Source organism: Vitis vinifera, chromosome 15, assembly GCF_030704535.1.
Source record: "Vitis vinifera cultivar Pinot Noir 40024 chromosome 15, ASM3070453v1".
NCBI lineage: Eukaryota > Viridiplantae > Streptophyta > Magnoliopsida > Vitales > Vitaceae > Vitis > Vitis vinifera.
The window spans coordinates 22778061-22800970 of NC_081819.1; the positions used below are offsets into that span (position 1 = coordinate 22778061).

At 30.3% G+C, this 22910-nt stretch overlaps 2 protein-coding genes across 2 annotated transcripts; both read left to right on the top strand.

Moving 5' to 3' along the window:
• The first annotated feature begins 3466 nt into the window (after nucleotides 1-3466).
• LOC100265369 (putative disease resistance protein At1g50180) lies at nucleotides 3467-6475 on the top strand. Its single transcript, XM_010663477.3, has one exon. The coding sequence runs from the start codon at nucleotides 3505-3507 to the stop codon at nucleotides 6316-6318; it is 2814 nt and encodes a 937-aa protein (XP_010661779.3). The 5' UTR covers nucleotides 3467-3504; the 3' UTR covers nucleotides 6319-6475.
• A 3572-nt stretch (nucleotides 6476-10047) lies between these two features.
• Nucleotides 10048-13170, top strand: LOC132255213 (putative disease resistance protein At1g50180). Its single transcript, XM_059743199.1, has 2 exons — nucleotides 10048-11776; nucleotides 12161-13170. Exons 1-2 carry the CDS (start codon nucleotides 10190-10192, stop codon nucleotides 13022-13024), a joined length of 2451 nt encoding a protein of 816 aa, XP_059599182.1. The 5' UTR covers nucleotides 10048-10189; the 3' UTR covers nucleotides 13025-13170.
• Nucleotides 13171-22910: the final 9740 nt, after the last annotated feature.

A 22910-nucleotide genomic window follows, 5' to 3' on the forward strand; every position in this document is an offset into this window, starting at 1 on the left:
TGGTCACTTCCTTTCATCGTTTTGTACAAAATCGGAATTGATGTGGTTGCATATAATTTTCCTGATATTTTTGCATTAATTTCTTGGGTTTGTTTCTACAAATTAATCATCGATCCTTGATTTATATACTTCTAAATAAATAATCTAATAATGTTATTCTTATCAAATTAATAATTCAATAAATCCATTAATCTCTAACTTACGTGGACATCAATTGTAGGTTTTATTTATTCATTTTCTTCATTTTTTTTCTGAGAATGATCTAGTCTTTATTTTATTAATTTTCAAAAAAGATCAAAGTAATTCCGGTAAAAGAATTTTTAGTCTTTAGCAATCTTATGAATAACAAAAATGTTGTATTAGTAAACACCAACTTCCTCGAACAAATCAAAAAGAAAAATTGTGAGGTAGGTGACACTAGAAGTAACATGGAATGCTATCTTGAGCTCCATATAAATATTCTTATCTTACGCACATTTAATATATTAATTATACATGAAAAAAATAAAAAAAATAAAAAAAAACTTGAAAAAAAAGAAAGAAATAAAAATTGTATTCATTGACATGTTGGTGCTGGCCTTTAGGGAGAAACCAAAAGAACAAATTTGATGTGGATGGCATTGTGACAATTGACGTGGTCTATCATTTTTTCAAGAGGTCATATGTAAAACTTATTTAGGTTAAAAACAAAAACTACAAATTATTTTAGTTTTCAAGTCAAATCTTTTCTTTTTATTACAATAAATTAAAATTATAAATTATGAAAAATTAATACATCATTGAAATTTTTTTCAGCAAGGTCATAATCTAGTTCACAGCTAAATTTGAATTAAGATTTTTAAAATAAAGAGGTCACAAATGAATTCCATGTAAATAATCCAAACATGCATATACTAATTATATGAAAATAGAATAATAAAAATGTTGAGGTAGGTGACACGAAGAAGTGTGCAATCTATATCGTGAACTCCATGTAAATAATTGCATACATACATATCTAATATATATTAGTAATTGAATGTTAAAATAAATAAAATTAATGAATAAAATAAAACTTAATTTTTTTTAAAAAAAACCTTTAAAAGTTGTATTCATTGACAAGTTGTGGATGGTGATCATCTTATAGGATAAATAAAAAAGATAAGGACAAATTTGAGGTAGGTGACATAGTGACAATTGGCCTGATTTATCATTTCTAGGTTAAAAAATGACCTCAATTTCTACTTAGACAAGGAGAACATGACTCAGATTTATTTAAGTCAAGCTCACTTGATTACAAAAACACAAAAATGATAAAAAATAAATAAATAAATAAAATAAACAAAGAAAAAGATGTCTTAACAAATTTGTATGTACATTAAATTACATGCGTTTTAGTCTACTGTCTACATACAACCATACCATAACCTTTGTTTAACTTATATGTACATTAAATAAATATTGCAATACAATAACTAGAAATAAATTCGTGCATTTTGGTCTACCGTTTACCTATCACCATACTTGAACCTAATTGTGGGAGGCTTACGTTCGTCCAAGGATACGGACAATGAGCCATCTAGCTTAAAGACCAAACATTTCTCAATGAGCCATCTCATTAACCAGAACATTTCTCAATGCCTACACAATTCACAACTCAGATCTTTGGTTTTAGGTAGTCAAACTTTGAAAAAAATAAAATGGGGATCTTTACGAGTGCATATTAAATCACTTTGTTTTTCAAACTAAAAGACTATTCCCAAGGATAGTTGTGCTTTTCAAAATTTTGTTGACTTTGATTGATTCAATTGATAAGTTTCGGTGTGGGTGTCACGTGATAAAACACATGGCTACAACAACCTTTGTGCAACACAGTTTGATTATATATATATATATATAACAAATTATAAAGTAATTATAATACTTTGTTGGTACGTGTTTTTCAAAATGTTGTTGACTTTGATTGTGTGGGTGTCGCGTGATAAGGTTGATACCAAAGGTAGATAGGGAGATGGCTCACATGCTTATGAGCATCTGGCACATGGCTTCAGCAACTTTCGTGCATCGTGTGGCACACTTTGATTATATATATATACAACAAATTATAAATTATAAATTATAATACTTTGTTGCAACTACAAATTAAATATTTCACCAAAAACATTACCCAATGTATTTGTCGGGTAAATGCACGTGATCAAAAGTAATATCTAAATGGATAAATAAATTTTCCTTCTGTAATAATAATAATAATAATAATAACAATAACAATAACAATAACAACAATAATAATAATAAGGGGATGCAGTTTTGATTAATCAATTATTAGATTTACTCTTCATGTTGAAGTCTTCTTCTTAAAAAAGTTTAATCAAGTCTAAAATTTTTAAAAATATTTAAATATTTAATCCTTCTTATTTAATATAAAAATAAAATTTTTATATAAAATTTTAAATAATATTTATTACATTTGAATTTTCTTTATGTTTTCCATTCTTCTTCTTCTATCTCTTTATAAAGATACATAAACTCTCTTGCTTTTATATTTTTCTTGATAACCAATCCAGAGAAAATAAAATAAAAAAATATTTTATTGATAGAAGAGCTTTCTTTTTCAGATTTTATTTTCTTTATCTTTTCTATTGATATTCATTACCAAGACTTCGAACTCACCATTACTAGGTTAAACACACTACCATATGCAAGATTTTGTTATACTGATAAAGATTATTTTTTATTATCTACATCAATTATCTTCTCTTAAAATATTTCTTATTCTAATTGTTAATTTACATTTTATGCAATATTTTGACTCTGATTTGTCATACTTTAATTTTTCATTCAACTATACTCTTTCATGTACATAAGACAATATTATTCCTTGATTTTTTTTTCTATTTTAAGAATTTTTTTTTCTATTTTTTTCCTTAACATCAAATGATTGAATAATTCAAATTGAGTTGATTAGTAATTTAGAATAAAGATGAAAACATGCTATTTTATTTTCAATCATAGAATAGGATATGGACCTATGCATCTTTACTTTCATTCGTTAGTTGAATCTTGGGCAAAAGCAAATCTTATTACGTGAAATTGACCAAGGAAAGACTAAAGGTTGAAACCCACCTTTACTTTTTTTTATCTTTGAATTTCCTTGGCTCCCATTCACGAAACTTATCCTCAGACATGAAATGACCCTAGTGTTTGTTTTTTTGATTTTTTATGGAAAATAATTTATTTTCAGATTTTAAGTAATTTATTTTTTTATTTTATTTTATTTAAAATTAAGTAAAAAAACAAACATAACTTAGAGAAAAAATAGAGTCTAATGGGAAATAATTTTCCCTCCTCCTTTACTTATTTTTGAATTGACATATGATGTGATACAGCTTTAGAAAAATCATTTCTGGGAAGACTATATTTGTGGGGTTGGATGAAATATTTAAAGGAATTGTTCGAACCCAATCACACACCCGGAAGGAAGAAACCAAGTCTCATCGTCACTGTGGAGAAATTGTGAAGAAAATGGCAGATACGGTTTCCATCTTTGTGGAGAAGTTGAGCAACTTGGTTTTACAAGAAGCCTTTCTGTTTGGACAAGTAGAAGAGCAGGTGAAGTTGCTGCGGGACGAGCTGAAATGGATGCGCCTCTTCTTGAAAGACGCGGATTCACAATCCTTGTACAACGAAAAAATCAAGCTGTGGGTGGAGCAGATTAGGAACGTGACCCATGATGCTGAAGATGTCATCGACGAGTTTATCCTCGACATGGATCACCGGCAGCTGAGACTCAACACCCTCAAGTTCCTCAAGTGCCTACCTACTTGCGTAGGATTTGCCGACAAGTTACCTTTCATCCACGAGCTCGACGGTCGTGTGAAAGAGATCAATATCAGGATTGAGAGGATTATGGCTAATAGATCCAAGTATGGCCTTGAAGCTCTAATGGCTTCCAGCTCATCCAGTACTACTGATCAGGTTGTGGCGCACAAGGAGAAGTGGGCCCAAGTTGTCGAAGGGAGCGATGTAGTGGGGATTGAAGATGGCACCGAGGTGGTGACGCAGATGCTGATGAAGGGAGAGATGCGGAGAGCGGTAGTGTCCATCGTGGGGATGGGCGGCCTAGGCAAGACAACTCTTGCCAAGAAAGTTTATAATCATAGTGATGTTAAGCAACACTTCGATTGTCATGCCTGGGTCTATGTATCTCAAGAGTTCAAAGCAAGAGAAATCTTGCTTGGGGTTGCCTATTGTGTTATGTCTCTCAGTGATGAAAAGAAGAAAGAAGTAAAAGAGATGGGAGAGGCTGAGCTTGGCAGGAATGTTCGTGAGTATCTGAAAGAGAAGAAGTACTTGGTAGCTATGGATGATGTATGGAGCAGGGAAGTTTGGAGTAGCTTGCGCTCATATCTTCCTGAGGCTAAGGATGGGAGCAAAGTATTGATCACCACCCGCAATGAAGAAATTGCTCTGCATGCCACTTCACAGGAGGAAATTGCCTGGACATCTTTCAATTCAGAAGAAGAAATTGCTCAACATGCCAATTCACAAGCACTTATATATAGACTTCGTATTATGAACGATGATGAGAGTTGGCAGCTCCTTCTCAAGAAAACTTTTGGGAGCAGAAGTACATCAGGTATTCTAACTCCAGAGTTAGAAGTATTGGGAAAAAATATTGTGGCAAAATGCAAAGGTTTGCCCCTTGCCATTGTGGTGGTAGGAGGCCTGCTATCCACAAAAGAGAAGACAAAATCATCGTGGGAGAAAGTGCTTGCAAGTATAGATTGGCATCTAATTCAAGGTCCTGAATCGTGTATGGGAATTCTTGCTTTAAGTTACAATGACTTGCCCTATTACTTGAAGTCTTGTTTTCTTTATTGTGGAATCTTCCCAGAAGACTCAGAAATCAAAACAAGCAAGTTGATTCAGTTATGGTTGGTTGAAGGCTTTATACAAAGGAGGGGAAAAGAACCATTAGAAGACATTGCAGAAGACTATTTATATGAATTGATCCATAGAAGCATGATTCAAGTGGCCGCCAGAAAGATAGATGGAAGAGTGACCTCTTGCCGCATACATGATCTTCTTCGAGACCTTGCCATTTCAGAAGCACGAGATGCAAGACTTTTTGAGGTACATGAAAACATTGATGTTGCATTTCCTATCGGCGTTCGTCGGCTCAGCATTCATCAACATCTCATCAACAACAACATTTCTCAACATTTGCATAATTCACGTCTCAGATCTTTAATTTTCTTTACTGAGCCATTTGAAAGAAAAAGTTGGAAATCTTTAAAAGAGCATATTAAATTACTTACTGTTTTGGACTTAGGAAGTACGGATGATAATTATATAGTCCCGGAGGAAATAGGAGAACTTGTCCATCTGAAATTCCTACACATTAGGGGATTCCAAAGAGTAACACTTCCTTCTTCCATTGATAGACTTGTTAATCTCCGAAGTTTTGACTTAGGCAACAATGATTGCTACATCCCTCATACAATTTGGAAGTTGCAACAATTGAGATATCTAAATTGTTGTTTGGGTGAGATTTCAAGTCAATTCAAATTAAGTAAGTGTGTGAATGGTTATTTGGGTGTGGAGAAACTCACTAACCTTCAAACACTAGATCTGCTTCCAGGAAGTTGGTTAGAAGGAGATGGATTAGGAAAATTGACCCAGCTTAAAGAATTAGATTTAGGGGGATTGTTGAATCCACACCTAAAGAAGGGGTTTTTTGAGTGTATTGCTAACTTAACTGCTCTTCGAACCTTGAATTTGTCGCATTTGAGGGGTTTTGAAAAGAAAACATTGCTGAGCCATATCAGATTAAAGCGGTGGAAGAAAGTTATTGAAGAGAAAACATTGATTCCAGGACTCATGCCTTTCTCACATCACACCTATCTCTACAAGGTGATCTTAGGTGGAAAGTTGGAGTTGTCAGAGGAAATTGGATTCTATCCTCCAAATCTCCTCGAACTCTGTTTATGCTTCTGCGAGCTAAAGAATGATCCAATGTTTATTTTGGAGAAGCTTCCAAAGTTGAAGGTTCTTAGATTATCTGACGGGTCATATGTTGGAAAGAAATTGGTCTGCTCTTCTGGAGGATTCCTTCAACTCCAAAGCTTAGAACTTTATGCTTTATTTCCATTAGAGGAATTAATAGTGGAGGAAGGAGCATTGCCTCATTTGAAGACTCTACAAATTGAGCATTGTTATGGAATGAAAAAGCTTCCTCGTGGATTGTTACAATTGAAAAATCTTGAAAAAGTGGAGCCAAAATTCATGTTTGACAGATTAATTGAAGAATTTGAAGAGACCAAGGGAGAAGATTAGGACAGAATCCACCTCATCACCTCCAAAAGGAAGAGAGATTATGTTTTCCTTTTCCTATTAAGTTTGTTTATTTTTACTTTTGTTTTTGTAATTTATGTCCTTTCATAAGCTTAATTTTTCTTTTTTCCGTTAAGTTTGTTTCTTTTTTATTTTCTTTTGTAATTTATGTGCTCTCATAAGCTTCTCATGAAATCCTTTTTTTTCCTTCTCCTATCAATTATTTTTCCCTCTTTATGAAATTCTAATCAATAAAATGGGATGTTCTACACATGCCTCATTTTTTTTAATCCTAAACTCATTTCTTTTTACTTTTATTGAATGGTCACATATCAAAAGTTCACACAATAATTATAACACTTTTCGTGCCATTGGGTTTTTTCTCTTTTCATCTCTTCCACTTTCCATTAAAAAAAGAATTTTTTTTTGAATTATTTTTTATTTATTTTTTATGTGGGTTCATAGAGCTAGACGCCAGGCGAGGGTCAGCTCTGAAAGTTATGGATTGGGCCTCATTTTTGCAGTGTTTTAAATAGATATAATTTGTATTGAAACATAAATTTAGCTGCCAGCAAGCCATGATGTAGAATTAATTTGAAGCTTTGACGTTTGGGAGTTGGAAGAAAGCAAACGATATGAACTTGTGCTTTGTTTCATTTTGAGGAAAAGGAAGCAACTTCCGATGTCTCCCTAACTGTGGAGACAATCCATCTTCCTTTTCTTTGGTAGACAAAGGCTTTCTTTGCCTCTTGTTCGAGATGCAAAGGTCCCGATTCATGCATAGGAATTCTAGTTTTAAGTTATAATGATTTTACCCTATTATTTGCAATCTTGTTTCCTCTACTGTAGTCTTTTCCCAGAAGACACCAAAATCAGTGCCAAGAAGTTGATCTACTTATGGATTGCAAAGGGTTTCATACAGACGAGGGGAGAAGAAACTTTGGAAGACATTACCTAAGATGACTCGAATGGATTGATTCACAGAAGTACGATTCATGTGGCTAGAAGGAGGTTAGATGGAGTGAGGTCTTGTCACATTCATGATCTTCTTCGAGATCTTGTCATTTCAAAAGTAAAAAATTCAAAGTGATCTAAGGTACACAAATCATTTATCCTATTTTAATTAACACAATCATGGAGGAAATAAGATAAAGATAAGAGATTAACACGTCGATCAACAACGTGATTCTTATGTCACAGAACATACTAACATTAAGAACCTACTAATCCAATGAAGATAAAATGGTTATAATGATGAAACCTCTTAATTTTGATCATATTATAACAAAACCATAAATCATAAGAGACCAATTAAAATAAAAAGGGACAACCTTATCATTCAACAAATAGAAAACATCTCGTTTCAACTTCAACAAGTCTCAATGGTGAGCTTAGCTCTAGACATCCATCGTATGATGCAATAAAATTGATTCATGTTTCATAATCCAAAAATTTATATTTATCGTCTTTAGTTCATGGCCAACTTTCCAAAACATTACTTCTCAATCTCTAAATAATTTATACGTTCAATCTTTGATTAATTTTACCTGTGGTTTTGTAGAAACAATTTTATCATCTTTGTTAAAAAAAAACTTCAAATTACTCACTGTTTTGGACCTAGATGAAGTAAAAAATATTCATACTCTGCCACATGAAATTGGAGAGCGTACCCACTAAAATACTTGTTAATCTACAAACTTTGGACTTGAATCGTTGTAATATTCGATGCCTCCCCTCTACAATATGGAAATTGCACCAATTGAGACATGTACATGGGAGTTGGAGTCGCTTGAGATTAAGCCAATCTATGATGGATTTGTGTGGGTGGCTGACCAACCTCCAAATATTAGCATTTGGGTTGATGATAGTGGTAGGTTGGAGGATATTGCTTAGAAAGATTGGCCCAGCTTACAACACTGAGCATAAGAGGAAGATCCACCTTTTATCTTTTTCTTTTCATTGTAAAAAAAAAAAAAAAAAAATTCTGCATCTTATTTTCTCTGGAAAGTATTCCAATCTTCTGAGAAAAATTCTCAAATCAGAGACTCCTTTATTTTATTAAATACCTAATGATCTTAATCATATAATTACTTCATTGTTTCTTTAATGATATATCTAATTCTAATTCTCAACCTATTGTCTTAAACAAAATTTTAACCCATTTACAAGGTTCTTAATTTCCCATGAAATAATATTAGCTTATACATCATATTCTTGACTTTTCATGTAACAAAATCCTCCCCTGTAAATGTAATAATCAACTTTCAGTTGCCTTTAGTACTAATTAACATTTCTATTTTCTATAACCTTTTTTTTTCCATCCCTAGTCTTCCCTCCGTCTTGAACTTAGATTTTAACATAATGCAATAATTCTCATGGAATAAACTATTAAAGAGACTATTTTTGACAATACCCACTACAGTGTTTCGTTTTCAAAATTTTTAATTCTCTAAAAAAAAAAAAATATATCATAATTGAATAATGGGGTCTACTTTCACTTTTATTAACTTTCCTTGTTTTTGCACTTCTTCATCTAAAGTCATCCTTGACCCCATATTGTAAATAGTTTTTGTTTTTCAAAACATAAAACAATTTTCAAGTGTTTAATAGATTAGTAATAAAAATATTTTTTTTTCAAGATTTATTTAAAATATATTAATTTTTAAAATAAGTTTTAGATATTTTTAGTTATTATTTTTTCATAAAATGTTTAAAATAACAATTGAAAACATGAAAATTATTTTTAAAAACTTTTATATTATATATATAAATATATAGTAACATCATAATAAATAAAGAAAATTGATTTGCATATTTTAGTCCTTTAATAAAATCTGTTTCTAAAAATAATTGAATATTATATGTACAAATGAGAATCGTTTTTTAAATTATTATCAAATAAATCCTATTTTTTCTCTATAATCTTTCTACATTAAATTGTCCAAAAAGACCAAAGGTAAAGACTTTCATTCAAGTTTTACTCTTAGGAAAATTCTAAGATATTGAAGCTATATTTACAAAAGATGTGATTTAAATAATTAAAAGTGTATAATAAAATTTATATGAGATGAAAATATAGACAAATAAATAAGACCATGATATAAAAAAATGAAATCAAAGTACAAATTAATAAAATCGAAAGTGTAAATTATATAATGTTATTTAATTTTTATTTTAATTATTTTATTTAGTTATACATGAAGTTGTTGGGAAAAGACAATCATCAATTTATACATAAAAACACAACTACGTTTAGTATACATGAAGTTGTTGGAAAAGACAACTATGGGCCTGATTGGTATCACGTGGGTTCTACGTGTGCGGGCCATGCACAGCCTTTATTGCACTGCCCATGAGTCTCGAGCTCCGAGCCTCCTGTGCCGAGTGGCCTATTTCATATCACGGGGGTTGTCTTCTATTTCATATCATGGCCTATTTAATAATACCCAAAAACTTTAAGTCTTTGCAGGATCAATAATTGAATAATGGGGGGTCTACCTTATCTTTCCTCCATTATCTTTCTATGTGAAATTGTTCCAAAAAGACAAAAGTTGAGACCCACCTTTACTTTTTAGTTTTTTTACTTACATAAAAACACAACTAAATAAGACCCACGTTTGAAATTTCCTCTTCAAAATAGTTTTTTTAAAACATAAAATAATTTTTCAGTCAAAACGATATGTTTAACAAAAAAAAAATAATTTTAAAATAAATTTATTCTCTTTCACCATCACAGCAGCCCACTACCACTGTGAACCACACCATACATACTTTATCCTTTTCCTTTCTTTATTCTCTCTCAGAATCCGGGAACCAACTGTGTTGAAACGTTATAGCTTTTCTTTCTCATTGGAAGAAGAGGAGTAGCCCAAAAATGGCAGAAAGCAGTGTTACGTTTTTCCTGGAGAAGTTGAGCAACTTGGTTATACAAGAAGCTTCTCTATTTGGAGAAGTAGAAGGCCAGGTGAAGCTGCTGCGCAATGAGCTCAAATGGATGCGCCTCTTCCTGAAAGACGCGGATTCAAATTGCATATACGATGAAAGAATCAAGCTGTGGGTGGAGCAGATCAGAGAGGTAGCCCATGATGCTGAAGATGTCATCGATGAGTTCATCTTCAACATGGATCACCAGAGGCAGAAAAGGCTCAAAAATCTCAAGTTCCTTAAGCGCTTACCTACATGCGTAGGATTCGCGGACAAGTTACCTTTCATCCACGAGCTCGACAGTCGGGTGAAGGAGATCAATGTCATGATAGAGAAGATCATGGTCAATAGATCCAAGTATGGTCTTGAAGCCCTAGTGACTCCCAGCTCGACCAGTACTGATCATGGAGTTTCTCAGCAGGAGCGGCGGACCCCAACTGTTGAAGAGACTGACGTGGTGGAGATCAAAGATGGTATGGAGGTGGTGAAGCAGATGCTGATTAAGGAAGATCGGATGCGGCCGAGAGCAGTGATGTCCATTGTGGGAATGGGCGGCCTAGGCAAGACAACTCTTGCTAAGAAAGTCTACAATCATAATGATGTTAAGCAGCACTTTCATTGCCAAGCTTGGGTTTATGTCTCTCAAGAATTCAAGCCAAGGGAGCTTCTACTCAGCATCATCAGTTCTGTCATGTCCCTCAGCAATGAAGAAAAGAAAGAAATGAGAGAGATGGGAGAGGACGAGCTAGGTGGGAAGCTTCGTGAATGCCTCAACGACAAGAAGTACCTGGTAGCCATGGATGATGTATGGAGTATTGAAGCTTGGAGTAGCTTGCGCTCCTATCTTCCTGAGTCTAGGAATGGTAGCAAAGTGCTGATGACCACCCGAAATAAAGAAATTGCTGCACAAGCCAATCCGCATGAAGTTGTTGGGCACACTGATTCACAGGCTCTTGTCTATGAACTCCGCATTATGGATGGTAATGAGAGTTGGGAGCTCTTTCTCAAGAAGACTTTTGGAGCGAGAGATAGTACACCTGTTTCTTTATCTAAAGCGTTGGAGGAATTGGGAAGGAAAATTGTGGCAAAATGTAAAGGTTTGCCCCTTGCGATTGTGGTGTTAGGAGGCTTATTGTCGACGAAAGAGAAGACAGAACCATCATGGGAGAGAGTGCTTGCAAGTATAGATTGGCATCTAAATCGAGGCCCGGAGTCATGTTTTGGAATTCTGGCCTTAAGTTACAATGACTTGCCTTATTACTTGAAGTCATGTTTTCTTTATTGTGGTATTTTCCCAGAAGACTCTGAAATCAAGGCTAGTAAGTTGATTCACTTATGGATTGCTGAAGGTTTTGTTCAAAGAAGAGGCAAAGAAAAGTTGGAAGACATTGCTGAAGATTTTTTGTATGAACTGATCCACAGAAGCATGGTTCAGGTGGCTCGAAAGAAGGCAAATGGAAGAGTGATGTCTTGTCGCATACATGATCTCCTTCGGGACCTTGCTATTTCAGAGGCCAGAGATGCAAAACTTTTTGAGGTACATGAAAACATTGATTTCACCTTTCCTAATAGCGTTCGTCGGTTAAGCATTCATCAACATCTCGTCAAGAACAACATTTCTCAGCATTTGCATAATTCACTCCTTAGATCTTTAATTTTCTTTACTGACCCTATTGAGAGAAAGGATTGGAGATCTATACAAGAGCACGTTAAATTGCTTAGTGTATTGGATCTAGGGAGTATAGAGGAGAATTATATCCTCCCAAAGGAGATAGGAGAACTTATCCACTTGAAATTCTTATGCATAGAGGGATTTGATAGAGTAACGCTTCCATCATCCATTAAGAGACTTGTTAATCTGCAAAATCTCAATTTAGGATACAATGATTCCTACATACCTTGTACAATTTGGAAATTGCAGGAATTGAGACATCTAAATTGTCGTTATGGCGAAATCTCAAGTCAATTCAAATTAAATGAGTGCATGAGTGGTTATTTGGGTGTGGAGCAACTCACCAATCTTCAAACATTAGCATTACGGGCAGGAAGTTGGTTGGAGGGGGGTGGCTTAGGAAAACTTACCCAACTTAGGCAACTAGATTTAAGGGGATGGTTGACTCCGTATTTGAAGAAAGGGTTTTATGATTCTATTGCTGAATTGACAACTCTTCGGACCTTGGTTTTGAGGGATATGGAGTTTTATAAGACAAAGACATTATTAAATCGAGTTGGATTGAAGTGGCAGGAGAATATTGTTGAAGAGAAAACATTGATACCGGGACTCATGTCTTTCTCACGCCACACCTATCTCTATAAAGTGTTCCTACAAGGAAAGGTGGACAGGTTACCAGAGCAAACTGAATTCTACCCTCCCAACCTCGTCAAACTGACTTTGAGCAGTTGCGAGCTAAAGGATGACCCGATGTTGATTTTAGAGAAGCTCCCAACCTTGAGAATTCTTGAATTAGTTGGGAACTCATATGTTGGAAAGAATATGGTTTGTTCCTTTGGAGGATTTCTTCAACTCGAAAGCCTAGAACTGGATAGTTTAAATGAATTAGAAGAATTGACAGTTGAAGAAGGAGCAATGTGTAATCTGAGGACCCTACAGATTTTGTATTGTCATAAAATGAAAAAACTTCCTCGTGGATTGTTGCAGATGAAAAAGCTTGAGAAATTGGGGCTGAGAACAAGAGGCGAAGAATTAATTGAAGAGGTCCAGCAAACAGAGGGAGAAGAGTGGGATAGAATTCGTCTCATCACCTCCATAAACAAGTGGGATTAAGTTTTTGTTTGCTAGGTATTCCAGCTTGTTTCTTTTTCTCATGTTCATTTCTTTTTGGAATTTATGTACTTTCATTAGTTTGTTATGGAATAATCTTATGAATATTGAAAAGTAGCTTCTTAGGAAGTTAATCATTTTTATTTGTACATGTATTATTTGTTTTCTTTGTTAATCATCATTCACTCTCTATTCCGGTTGTCGAACAGCTAGGATCACTTTATTCCATTGACAAATCTAACATCAGATACTTCCAAAGGCCCCATGCCTAACCACAACATGATGGGAGGCCAAGAAGTTGTTTAATTAATCCCTCTATTTTCCCTACAATTAACAAGCAATTAGCCTTGAAATTGGAAAATGAAACATAATTGTATGGAGAGAATGAAATATAGTTTTAGTGGGAAATCCTTTTCCTCTCAAAAGTTGAAGATTGAATTGAATGGAGAAACTGGAACATAACTTTGTTGAAATATATCATAAGCTCTTAAGTTAGTTAAGAAGCTTTTACCCTTCTCGTAAAATCTTGATGAATGAATGTAATACCCTCATTTAAATAATAAAATCTTTTAAACCTAACTTGGAAGTTGGATCCGTGTACTACACTAATAACCTCACTAAATGTATAAAATAATAATATTTTTAGATATTCTTTTAAGGGTTCAAGAAAACTAAATTAATAATTAATAATAAAAACATAATACTCTATAAATTAAATAAATATTTATTTATCAATAAATTAATAAACTATTCATTAATAACCCACTACCATAATAATTTTTCTTAGTCCCACAAATATTATTTTTTTTATAGGAGTTTTATTATAATAAACTAAAATTCTATAGTCCCATGTGATAGAAAATAGTTTCATTGTATTTTAGCTAGCATAGTATTTTCGGTAGACTTACTCCTTTCTCCTTCAATTTTTCTTTTGAAACTTTCCTTTGTCCCAACAAGGCATAACCCTATTTTTATTTTGACTTAATTTTTCTTTGCTCTCAATTTTTCCATACAAGACTCCTTTAAATCTCAAGAAATTACTAAAAAGAGGAAGACAAATAAGAAAAAAATAGAATTGGAACTGAAAATGATTAAAACTTATAATTGTATGTATTTTTTCATATTATTAGGTAAAAATAATAATTTTCTATATGAAATTTGGAAGCCAATTAATTTGATTTTTTTTAGAAGGAAATTAATTTTTTTTTTAAATGTGAATAAGATATTGTAACATCTTATGGTTCCATGTGAGAACATCTTTGCAAGGATCAGGTATCCATTTCTATGCCAATGTCAAGTTGATTTGAGAGCTTTCATACCTAAAAAAACCTTATCCTACAATTAATATTTCATCAAGTGTATGAATAATCTATAGCCCCATCGAGAGACTTAAACCTTCCGGTGTCAACCCACAAGAACATGGGATTTTTTTTAAAAATATTATTAATATTTTTAAACAAATATTATTAATTTTTTTTTAAAAATATATTGTTAAAAAATAGTTGTTTGAAAAATAAATCCAAAATTAAAGCACTTTTTATCATTTATTTTATTTTTACATTAAACTTATTTTTATAAAGGCAAATTCATTTTTTATAATTTTTTTTTCTTGAATTTGCCTTTTAAAAAAAATAATACACTTTTTGTCTTAAAATTTTTTATATTGAACTTTTCTTTTCTAAAAGCGAATTCCTCTAGAAATCTAAAAGTGTAATAATTTTAAAATTATTTTGATGGTCAATTTAAAAAAAATGATTTTATATATAACGTCATGATTATGATTAATTTGATTTAAAAAAAAATACTATTTAGAATATAAGAACCCGCTTGAAAATGGAAAAAAAAATATGTTTTTTTTTTTTTCAAAAATACGATATTTTGAGAATTTATTTTTAAAAAAAATTATGTTTTAGAATAAATTTGAAATATTTTTAATTATTTTTGCAAAGTGTTTTAAAAAAAGAAACGGGACAAAACATGGCGTCCATGATCAAGATTCATGCACGATGTCAAAATAAATTTATATATGTATATGGCGCAAATGCTGACGGGCATGTGGTAGCCGGCTACAGCAAGTTTCGTGCATCGTGCGCACTCGGGCAGCTGGCAGCTGCAGGATGCGGTGGTGCCCTCATTTCATGACCCAGTCAAATACAAATTAAAAATTACACCATGAACATGAAGTCAAATTCATAACCCTGCACATTCGCACGATGTACAATGATTTTTCTCTTTAAAAAAAACTAATCAAAATATATTATATGTAATTTCTTTGATTGTGTAAAAATATATTATGCAATTTCCTCATGCTCATTGGAGGTAGATGATTAGATTTTATCCAGCTTTTTTAAACACTTTGGTGAGTTTTTTTTTTTTTTTTTTCTAAAATTTGAATCAACCTGGATTTAACGAAAATATGAATATAACATTTTGAATTTAACTAAAATATCAATAGAACCAAATGTTATTAAGTATTTAAATGAGTTTTTATTTATTTAATTATTATTATTTGAATGTTGTTAAATATTAAGTTTTTATTTTTATTAAGTCTTAATGTTTTTAAGTGTTAAATTATTTATTTTTATATATTAACACTATTTATAAAATTAATTGTAATATTTAGTTTTATTTTTATTTAAAAAAAGAAATAACAATTTAACATATTTTCTAACATCCCAAAATATCATAATTTCTTTTAGAAAATTAATAATTAAATAATAATTAAGATTTTTACTTATATTTGATTGCAAAGAAAATGTTATAAAATTTTGAATTTCATAACTATTTTCATGTAGTGTACCTTTGGATTTGTAATTGAAATGTGTTATATAATTGAGATTAGTTTATTGATTATTTTTATTTTTAATTTGGGAAGGAGTACCAAACTCTAGCATTTTTTAAAATTAATTGAAATTATTGATTCCATTATATATTTAGATAATTGTAAATTATATTTTGGAGTTGTAATTAAAAGGAAATTCATTGATATTGATGTAGATAATTTATTTTACCTTTGTCATTCTTAAAAAGTTGAATTTTGAAAAGTTTTAATAAATTTGTTTCTAATCTAAAATTTATTATTTTAACATTTTTTTATTTTTTATTTTTGAATAATGAATCTATAATAATTTAAGAAATTTAATTTTATGGATAATTAAATGAATTATAAGGTAAAAATAGTAATTGCATGTAGTGTGATTTTGGTTTTGGTTTTGGAATTTTATAGATTTATTTTAAATTAATTTCATTGAAATTAAATCATTTTTATATTATTGGTTTCATTTTGAATAACAAATCATGAGAAAATTTTATAAAAAGTTGAAAAAAAAAAAGAAATATAAGATTTTCAATTACAATTAAGTTTTAGGGGAGATTCAAGCTCGATCGAAATAAGCAATCGTCCCCCACATCAAAAACAAAAATGCATTAAATTCAAAACAATTTAAAATCGGATCTCTTGTTGATATGAAGTGTTGGTGCAACTACCCATGTGACAAGGCCACATACCAAGGAGGATGGAAAACATGGTATGATATTTTATGTGTTGGTGACCTGTAAGTCAACCAATTTTGATCTCCCACATGGAAACAAGAAGTATATGAACAGGTTGTCAATTAATGAGTGTGATCATACTTAAAAATAAAATGCAATCAAATAAATAAATTATTTTTATATGTTTTCTAGCACTCATTTCATTTTTTTTTCTCTATCATGTAAGATTAAATTATTTAAAAATGTACAAGTTTGTAATAAATTATTTTTATATTTTTTAAAATTAATTTAAAAAAAGACACATGATAAATATATATATATATATATATATATATGATGGTACACATATCAATACATTGATGCCCGATCATTGAAATATAAATTAAAATACGATCGGTGTTCCATTTCATATATATATATATATAAACGTCAACGCATTAGTATGTGTACCATCATATATATATATAAGACCCAAATTAAAAATTGAATCATTAACATGTCCCAACGAATTTGTTGGGTGAAGGCACATCATAAAAATTGATACCTAAATTATTATATCCACCGAAAACATGACTAGCTAAAAAACAATTCAAATTCATCAAATATATAATTTTTCTTTAATTTGCCATTCATCTTCATGTATAAATTAATCAACTATCATTTAAATTAATGAAGAGGCCACAAATATGGAACCCCTATCTAGGTCACCTAACACATGCACATGACGTGCATTATTAAATGTATATGCTACATTTATTTACAATACTAGTTGGCATTAAAGGAATATGCATTGCACATGGCAACACCATTCAAATAATCCTATTATATTTAATAAGAAAAATACTAACTTGTCCTTTGGAGCATTTATTATTATTATTGTTATTATTATTATTGTTTTTCTTTTCCATGTTTTCTTTCATAGTCAACTTGTGGTTTTTCTATTTTGCAGCCGAGGTTTGGATTTTGGTAAAAATGTTTTGAGTGTATACTGTTTGGATATAAAGAAAAAAAAGCGTTTTTGACACTTTTTTTTTTTTTTTACCTATTACAATGATCTTTGGAAGAATTACGTGTCAAATTATTGTTATTTTAAGTAATTTTCTATTTTTAAATTTATATTTTAAATTTTTATCGAACACTTGCATTATGTTTGATTTTAAGAAAGTAAGGAAATAAATAAACAAAGAAAAAACTTATCAATGAAAATGACTTTTTTACATTTAGTTATTATGAAAAATAAGAAAAAAAATTATATATGATAAAAATCATTTAAATATTTTTACATATTTAATCTTTATATATAATAATTAAGGTAAGTAAAATGAGTCTAAAGCTGTATATAAAAATAATTTTTTGTTTTCACTATTTTATTTTTTCATTTTCTTCTAATTTTCCTTTATTTTCTTTAATTGTATTTTAGCTTTAGAACCATTTTAGAAGTAATTTTGAAAGAGCTTAAAATATTTTCTAATGCATGAAAAATTAGGGATTTGGTAAACTTTTAAAAATTTTTAAAATTACTTAAAATAATTTATAGACAATCCCTTGATGGACAATTTTATTTCACAAGTTATTTTTTACTATATAACACATTACTAAAAGCATTATCAAAATATATTGTTTTAATTTATATCCAAACACTAAGTTATTCTCTTCAAAGACACTTCTAGCACTTTAACAATGCTTTATATTTCACTAAAAGCACTTTAAAAAAGATCATTCAGTATTTAAATATAATTAAAAAAATTCTTTGATAGTGTTTTATGTTTTAATGAATTATGTGCTAAGCTATTTAAAAAAAAAAAAAAATCATAAAAGCCAAACAAAATATTAAAAAATAATTAAATGCAATCGAAATATAATTTGATATATTTTTTTCTTTCATTCTCTCTCCAAAAATTAATGTTAAAAATCTTCAAATATGATCACTTTGTTTTTCTAAATTTCTCTAAATTTTTTCATTAATCAAATAGATTTAAAATCAAATGATACTTTATACATACAGTTTATTAATTTTTTAAAATAATTTGAAACTCAAAAACTAATCTAATTAGTACTAGAAAGTCATTAAATTGATCCAATTAATATCATAAATTTATAAATCAAAATTCATTATGAATGACTTTCTTAGTTTATTCTTTATAGATAATCATATTTTATAATTTTTTTTACTAGACAAATAAACTTTAAATCAATTAAGACTAATGCAAAATATTTTTCATAATTCTAATAATTTTTAAAAATAATTTAAGGCTCAAATAATGAAACAATTAATACTAGAAATTTATGGATAAATATTGATCCATAATGACTCTTATCATTTCTTTTATAGAACCATTTTTGTTTAATTTTTTCATTAAACAAATAGACTCCAAAATCAACAAGATTTAATACTTTGATTTTGTTAACAAATCTATTAATTTTAAAAGATACTTTTAAGAAATAATACAATTACTAATATAGATTCATAGATGGGTTGTTTTTTAAAATAATTTTTTTATTTTGATTTTGGAAAAAATTTAAAATTTCATTTATATTTTAAATTATTTTTTTAAAAAAAATTATTGTTTATTTATATTTTTAAATAAAATTTATTCATTTAAATTTTTAAATAAAAAATATTCTTAAAATAATTAAAAACTATTCAATAGTTTTTAATAAGTCTTTTTTTAAATGTTGTTGACTTTAATTGAATAAGTTTATGTGTGGGTGTCACGTGATAAGGTTGATGTCTAGATCTTAAATAAGGTTTTATATATTAAAAACAAAGGGTAGATAGCGAGATGGCGCACATGCTGATGGGCATGTGGCACGTGACACGTGGCTACTGCAAACTCCATGCATCGTGTAGCACACCTTGATTATATATGTATATATATAATCATATAAAAAATGATTATATACATAAACCCTTCTGTTTTTTGTATTTTTCTTCATAACCAATACAAAAAAAAAATAAAAAAAAATTGTTGATAAAAGAGCTTTCTTTTCCAAACTTTATTTTCTTTATCTTTTCCATTGATATTCATTCTCCTAGAATTTGAACTCATAGTTACGTTGAAATAAGTTAAACACGCTAACATATACAAGATTTTGTTATACCATCAAAGATAATTTCTTATTATCTTCATCAATTATCTTCTTTGAAGATATTTCTTATTTTAATTATTAATTTACATTTTCTAAGCAATGTTTTGACTCTAATTTATCATACTTTAATTTTTTATACAACTATAATTTTCATGCTCATACAACAATATTCTCCCTTGATAAACAACTAATATATAACTTTTTCTTATCTTTGTATATGAGTTATGACATTGTCCCCCTAAAAAGACAACTAAGTCTAATGGGCAATGATTTTCCCTCCTTTGCTTAGCTTGTGAAAGAAAAATCATTTATGGAAGGTAGGTATCCAACATAAATAAATCAGGAAGGTTAGTTGTGGGGTTCGATGAAATCTATAAAGGGAACTGTTGGGTGCCCAATTGCTTCCGAAAAGAAGAAACCAAGTCTTATCGTCATCGCGGAGAAGTTGTGAAGAAAATGGCAAATAAAGTTTCGATCTTTGTGGAGAAGTTGAGCAACTTGGTTTTACCATAAGCTTCTCTGTTTGGACAAGTACAAGGGCAGGTGAAACTACTAATTCTTATCTTACTTTCTTAAACAGTTATTAAAACTCATTTATTGTATCCTTAATTTTTCATGGAACAATATAGACAGGTTCATGAAATTGAGGAATGTGAATAGTTGTTATATTCTTACTCAAACAATTCTCTTATTTGTAAAGCTTTTTCACTTGGGAATCATCCCTGGTTAGAAACTTTAACCCACAAATTGTGGGTTTTGAAAAGTCAACAAAGCAGGTGGGTTTTCAAAAAATATTTCAATTATATGTTTTGTGATAAATCAAATTTTCATGTGTACCCTTTGTTTATATTTTTTGAAAAAATTTTTATGACAAGTAATTCTTATATGAATTTTATAAACTATCAAAGAAGGCTTATTTTTGCATAAAAAGTAAAAGGTTGGTATTGAAAAATCTGCAACAAGGAGTATAATCAATCTTAAAATCAGGTTAGATCTATAATTTAATTTACTTTTGATATTTTTTATATATGATTTCTTTTTCAAAATTTTTCACAAATTTTTTCTATTTAGTTGTAAGATATATTTTAAAAATTGAACTCTTATAAGCTTTTTCTATTGTCATATTATATAAATTTGATTAATATGATTATCAAATGTTAATTGTACTTGGAATAAATATATTGTTATCTTTTTGGTCATGTTATATTACATTATTGTGTTGTTGCATCTTGCATTCTATTAATACGATTATTGAATTCTTATTTTATTTCATTAGAGCTTATTTTAGTTTTGATAATTTAATTTGATTTTGTCTTCAATTTTATTGATAGTTGTGTTGTTATTGGAAGTTCATAAAAAATGGAAACTGAATAATACTTTTAATTATTATAGCATTATTTTTCTATTTATATCAATCACAAGAAAATATATAAATAAAAACAAAATATTAGGGTAGAATTTTTTTTATTTAAGGATACTTTTTAGTAACAATTTCCTATTCCAGTTGCTAACAATTTCAAACACTAGACCAATAATAATTAATTATTTAACTATACATTCCTAACTAATGGCGGAGCTAGGAATTTTTCTTGGGGGCAGGCATTATAATAACCCTAAATGAAGTTTAGAAGAGTTTGGTAACCTTGTTCTTATTTTATATATCCTGTAACTTTAGACTCTAATCATAAATAAATACAATATATTAAATTTTAAAACTTAAAAATCAAAATAAATTTTAGATTTCTTAAAAAAATATTGAGAACATTCAAAGGAATTTTTGAAAGGAGTTAAAAAATAGTAAGAAAATAAAAAATCTCACTAATTAATTTTCAATTGTTTTAATAATATTTTAAGTCATAAGAATCTTAAAATAATTCATTTCTTTCAAATAACTAAATATAAATTTGTTGAAAGTGTTGACATTTTTTGAAAAGTTATATTTATGTTTTTTGTTTTATTCCAAATTTTCTTCCAAAAACCAACTAGAGCAACCTTAAATTCCCTGTGAAATCCATTCCTATTCCTTCTATTTTGAGAACCAAACGAGGCACAATAATCAACCTTGGGAGTGTTTTAACATCATTGTTTTTATTTTCTATAGTTTTGCTCACATCAAATCTTCTCTAAATTTTTGTAAAGTGTGATTAAAGGGTCAAAGCTTAACCTTAATTGATATTCATCCGCGTAAATATATAGTACATCAAGCAAACCTAATTAAGGGAAAACCGTGAGTTTAGGAAACAATCCTAAACAATGCCGTGAGTTTAGGAAACAATCCTAAACAATAGCAACTACTTTCCTAGAATATATCCCTAGAATATATCATAATATCTCAACATAGGAAACAATCCTAAACAATAGCAACTACTTTCCTAGAATATATCCCTAGAATATATCATAATATCTCAACACCCTCCCTCAAGTTGGAGCATGAGGTTCAAAAATGCCCAACTTGGCAAGAAGATAATCAAATTGTTTCTTTCTAAGAGCCTTTGTAAAAATATCCGCCAATTGTGTAACAGTAGGAACATATGACGGAGCAATCAAACCATCTGTTATCGCATCCCGAACAAAGTGACAATCAACCTCAATGTGTTTGGTGCGTTCATGAAATACTGGATTTTTGGCCATATGAAGGGCTGACTAACTATCACAAAAGAGCTTGATTGCCTTTGGGTGGTGCACACCCAAGCTCAGAAGCAACCCCTTCAACCATTTGAGCTCACAAGTAACTGCTGCCATAGCTCGGTATTCCGCTTCTGTAGATGAGCGGGAAACTGTGTGTTGCTTCTTTGTCTTCCAAGAAATAGGAGATTGCCCAAGAAACACAAGCCATCCGGACAAAGAGCGTCTAGTGACTGGACATGCTGCCCAATCAGAATCACACCAACCCTGCAGGGACAGATCACTATCTGCACGTAACAAGATACCCTGACCCGTAGTACCTTTCAAATAACGAACGACTCTCAAAGCCGCCTCCCAATGCTCAATTCTAGGCTCTTGCATAAATTGAGATAATATATGAACCGAGTAGGCCAAATCTAAACGGGTCACTGCCAGATAAATGAGTCGACCTACTAATCTGCGATAGGACTCAGGGTTCGACAAGAGCTCCCCATTTACGAGTCCTAATCTGTGATTTTGCTCGATCGGGAAGCCACACGGCTTGGCTCCCAGTAATCCGGCCTCCAATACAATGTCAAGTGTGTACTTGAGTTGACACAAGAACAAACCAACCGAACTCCTGGCCACCTCGATTCCGAGGAAATACTTCAAAACACCAAGATCTTTCATCTTAAAACAATCA

Excerpts from the sequence above, each read along its gene's own strand:
- LOC100265369 (XM_010663477.3), top strand. The coding sequence starts at position 3,505 with ATGGCAGATACGGTTTCCATCTTTGTGGAGAAGTTGAGCAACTTGGTT.
- LOC132255213 (XM_059743199.1), top strand. The coding sequence starts at position 10,190 with ATGGCAGAAAGCAGTGTTACGTTTTTCCTGGAGAAGTTGAGCAACTTG. Across the intron at positions 11,777-12,160 it reads GAGATGCAAAACTTTTTGAG|GAATTGAGACATCTAAATTG; the intron begins GTACATGAAAAC and ends TGGAAATTGCAG.